At 42.2% G+C, this 4339-nt stretch overlaps 1 protein-coding gene across 1 annotated transcript; it reads right to left on the reverse strand.

Annotated features, from left to right (window-relative positions):
• Positions 1-543: 543 nt before the first annotated feature.
• Positions 544-1707, reverse strand: LOC149257054 (uncharacterized). Its single transcript, XM_089453801.1, has one exon. It carries the CDS (start codon positions 1705-1707, stop codon positions 544-546), a length of 1164 nt encoding a protein of 387 aa, XP_089309927.1.
• Positions 1708-4339: the final 2632 nt, after the last annotated feature.

Here is a 4339-nt window from a genome sequence, read left to right on the forward strand (position 1 = left end):
AAAAAAACCCATTCCGAAGCCAAATTTTTTCAGGACCTCCCAAAGAAAGCTAAGTCTGACCCGATTAAAAGCATTAGCTAAATCTAATTTAATTACCATACCTTTCTCTTTGCGAAGCTGGCTCGAGTGGATCGCCTCTTGAACCAAGATGAAATTGTCAGCAAGCTGTCTCCCTTGAACAAATCTGCCTTGGTTCTCCGGGATGATGGCTGGAAGAATGCCTTTTAATCTATTGGCAATGACCTTTGTGATCAGTTTGTATCCAATATTACAAAGAGAGATGGGGCGGAACCGATTGAATTCTTTAGCACCTTTTTCCTTGGGGATGAGGGCGAGGAAGGCTGAATTAGTGCTACCCCAAGTTTTCTGGCAAGTTTGTGATTTCAAAACCATTTTGTAGAGGTGTTTCTCCACAATCTGCTAGCAGGTTTGAAGGAATCTTGCAGTGAAGCCATCCGGGCCCGGGGCTTTGTACGGCTCCATGTCGGAGAGAGCATCTTTTATTTCTTGTATAGAGATCTTCACCTTGAGCTGTTGGTTCATTTAGGGAGAGATCCTAGGAGGGATCGCCTCCAAGAATTTAGAGTTAGGGTCTGTCACTCCCTCTTCTCTATACAGGTTTTGAAAATGATTGAAAGCTGCTCTCTTTATGCTATCAAAATCTTTGTGAGTTGAACTGCCATCTTTAATTTTTGCAATAGAATTGAAGCTCTTTCTGGTTTGAGCTTGTTTTTGGAAGAAGGCATAATTTCTGTCTCCTGCTTTAAGCCATAAACTCCTTGACTTCTGTCTCCAATGCTCTTCCTCCGAAAGGCAGGCTTTATGGAAGATTTGCTGGAGCTCAGCTTCCTTGTCTAGAACTTCTTTAGTGATTTCTGCATCCTCACTTTGAGCATGGTGGTGGGCGAGGTTATCTTGGGCCTGCTTTCTCTCTTTTGCAGGGGAGGGGAGGGATTTGGCCCAAGATTTGAGGGTCGCTTTCAATCTTCTAAGCTTTTCTTCCCATATGAAGAAAGGGGAGCCTTTTACAGGCAAAATCCAGCAGTCTCGAATGAGCTTCAAGAACTCTGGTTCCTTAACCCAAAGAGGATTGAATCTGAAGGGGATGGGACCCAAATCTTTATGGCCCAACATCTCCAGCAAAATTGGCTTATGATCAGAAGCACTACATGGGAGGATATGCAATCTAGATTCTAAGCCCAGCAGAAGGAAGGAACTCTGCACCAAGCATCTATCAAGTCTAGCAGCAATATGACCAGGACCTATTCTTTTATTAGACCAGGTGTACTTACCATTTTCTGGAGGGATGTCTAGCAGATCCCAGTCCTGCATGAGGTCTTCCACCCATTCCCTTGCAGGGTCCCTTATGATTGTTCCTCCTCGCTTTTCCTCCATACGCATGGTAAGGTTTAAATCCCCTGCCACAATGATGTTTTCCAAATTTTCTGACTCCGACAGTTGTCTGATGGAGTCCCAACACTCTCTTTTCTCCCCTATATTTGTTGGAACGTAGACATTGAAAAGGCTGACTGCCTCCCTTGAGTCCAACGGCTGGAGCTTCAAAAACAACAGTGGGTGTTGTGTAACTCGGTGACCAGCGTTCCAGAGGGAGCCCAGACCCCCAGAGGCTCCCCGTGCTGAAACTGCGTGTTCGCTGCTTCCTTTCCAAAACTTTTTGCTAATTTGGAGAAACTCCTTGTCCTCCATTTTGGTCTCCTGAATCAGAAGAATGTCTGGGGCTTCTCTTCTTATAAGACTTCTTGTTGCTTCTTCTTTCACTTTGCTCCCCATTCCTCTGCAATTCTAGGAGACGATCTTCATCATTTATTTTTATGATGATGGGCTCCCTTGGAACCCTGCACTTGATTTTTGTTCGTCTTCGGATTTTTCCCAAGAAGTTTCTCCAGAGTGGGCTGGCTACCCTGAAGCTTGTCCTTGTAGGTTTCCTAATCTCTCTTTTCTCTAGCAGATTTACGGCCTCTTGCATATCTTCTGACCGATGTCTGCATGTCTCCTATTTCTCCATCCTCCTCAGACTCCTAAGTCATGTTCCTCCTCGGATGCTTCTGTTTGCTTTTCCTTATTTCTTGTCGTGGCACTTTCGTCAGGTCTTGCATCTGTTGAAGTCATTTTTTCTCGTGGAATATCTTTCTTATCTTCTTCCTGGGTGTTGGGACTCAGAATTAACCAATTTTGACCTTATACTTTTGCCATAATATTATCCTTTTTCAGTCATAGGTTCAAAACTTTTGATTGTATAATGACTTAATCACCCCAAGGTACGAAGTGACTCTCCGCATATCTATATGTTTAACTGTTCATTGCATATTCATGAATATCTTTATATTTATCTGTGGAAAATTCAATTAAGTTTCCAAATAATTGCTGGACTGTTTAAAGACTGCAGGAATTATAATTATAGTTGCTGAAACACCAGAAACAGCAACTACGCAGTTGCTGCAACACCAGAAGCAGCAACTACGCAGTTGCCACAGCCAGCAACGACAACCATCTAAAAGCAGGAGAACGCTATTTTTGCAACAACTGGAAATAACAAACGACAACTATCTGGAGATTGCCAGAATTCCACGATGACGCGGCATAATCAGCAACTACCCAAAAAGAGCAAAACACAGTTACGATTGCTCAAGTATCAGGAACAGTACGGGTTTTCTAAATCAGCAACCATGGGGAAACGACGAAGGATAATACAAGGATCCCAAGAGCACGGGCAAATTTCAGGCACCAGCTGTGTAACAGAAACAAACTCAAGAAAGAATACACTGTTGCACTGTTATAACAGCATTTTGTAATTCTTATTTTTGGCTAACTGAATGAACCGTGATAATCTATTGTAATAGATGTCTCCTCTATAAAGAGGAGACATCTACATTAGAAGGGGGATGATAATTTTGTAAGGGAAATTCTAAAAGACAACAGCAAAGTCTGAACTCTTATTGTACTAAATCTTTTGGCAGATGAATAGAAGATTGTTCTGAGTCCTTAATCCAACAGTGTGTTCTGGGGAATCTTGTGAGAGGGACTGGGCCCACCTTCTTCACAAGATTCACCCATTTACTTTTCTGTCAAGTGTGTAAGTGTGTTTGGTGATTTCTTTATGCTGGTACTCTGTTTTGGATTCTGTAAGCATTACCTTTGATAGTTTCCTTTTTGCTAGCACTCTGTTTCGATTGAAGCTGTATTTCACCGGTGAATTAGAATTTCAGTGTGTATTAGCAATCTGGTTACAGGGGCAGGTGCTGAACGTACTTGCTTGGAGGATAGGGTCCTGATCCTCTGATAACAGAGCATCCATCACTCTTCTTCTCGGATTTATTAACTGTTTTTATTTTATCTTTACAGTACACTGTTATGACATAACGTGAGAATTACGCATACTACAGCTTTTTAATGCTTTTAGAGTTAAAGTACATACAGTACGCAGTGGCCTTTGAAATAAAAAGACTTTCCCAGGTTGACAATTTAATGTGGTACTTGATTGTTAATTAATAAACAATTCAACTAGCCAACATTTTGGCGCCGTTGCCGGGGAAGGCAACTAGAGATTTCTAAAGGCATTAATGATTTCTTTTTGAGAATAACAGGTGCATGAGAGGACGCAAGAAACCTAATTTCACAGGCGGCAAAGGCGGAGGAGGAAGAAAAACTTATATTGACGAAATCATCTCAAAGGCTGAAACATCACAGAGGACAAGTTCCCGGAGACCTCAGATCCAGTATTCCTCACAAACAGATCGACAGACAGAGGAAGTACTAGGACCTGAAAGGAAGCTGGAGGTACCAGAATACACCGAGGAACCGGTAGAAGAACCTGAAGAAACAGAAGACACAGAAGATAAAGCAAGTGATTCAGGAAAAAGACCAATGGAGGATAACAGAACAGAAGGAAGAGGGGAAAATTCGCTCTCTACCCTGGAATTCCCTATTGGGGAGCTCCCGAGAGGAGCAACTCCCATGAAAAACATTCCACTCTCAGCATTACCCAACTTTCATGGGTTATCCTCTGAAGATCCGGATGAATTCCTCTTTGAATTCGACATACTATGTAGAAGTTATGATTATGTGAGCCCTAATCAGAAACTAAAACTATTTCCAGCAACACTGAAAGGGAATGCGTTAAGATGGTTTATGAGCTTAGGAGCTCAGGCAATCACTACCTGGGATCAGATGAAAGAGAGCTTTCTGGCTAAGTATCAAGATTACTGCCGGATGAGAGAAAGGAAGGAAGAATTGTTTAAAATGGTTCAGAAAGAGGACAAGAATTTGGAAGATTTTGTGGAAAGATTACAGTATAATCTGCAGCGGTCTGACCATCCTA

This window comes from Pinus tabuliformis, chromosome 6, assembly GCF_031772625.1.
Source record: "Pinus tabuliformis cultivar Carrire ecotype Pingquan chromosome 6, CPIR1, whole genome shotgun sequence".
Lineage (NCBI taxonomy): Eukaryota > Viridiplantae > Streptophyta > Pinopsida > Pinales > Pinaceae > Pinus > Pinus tabuliformis.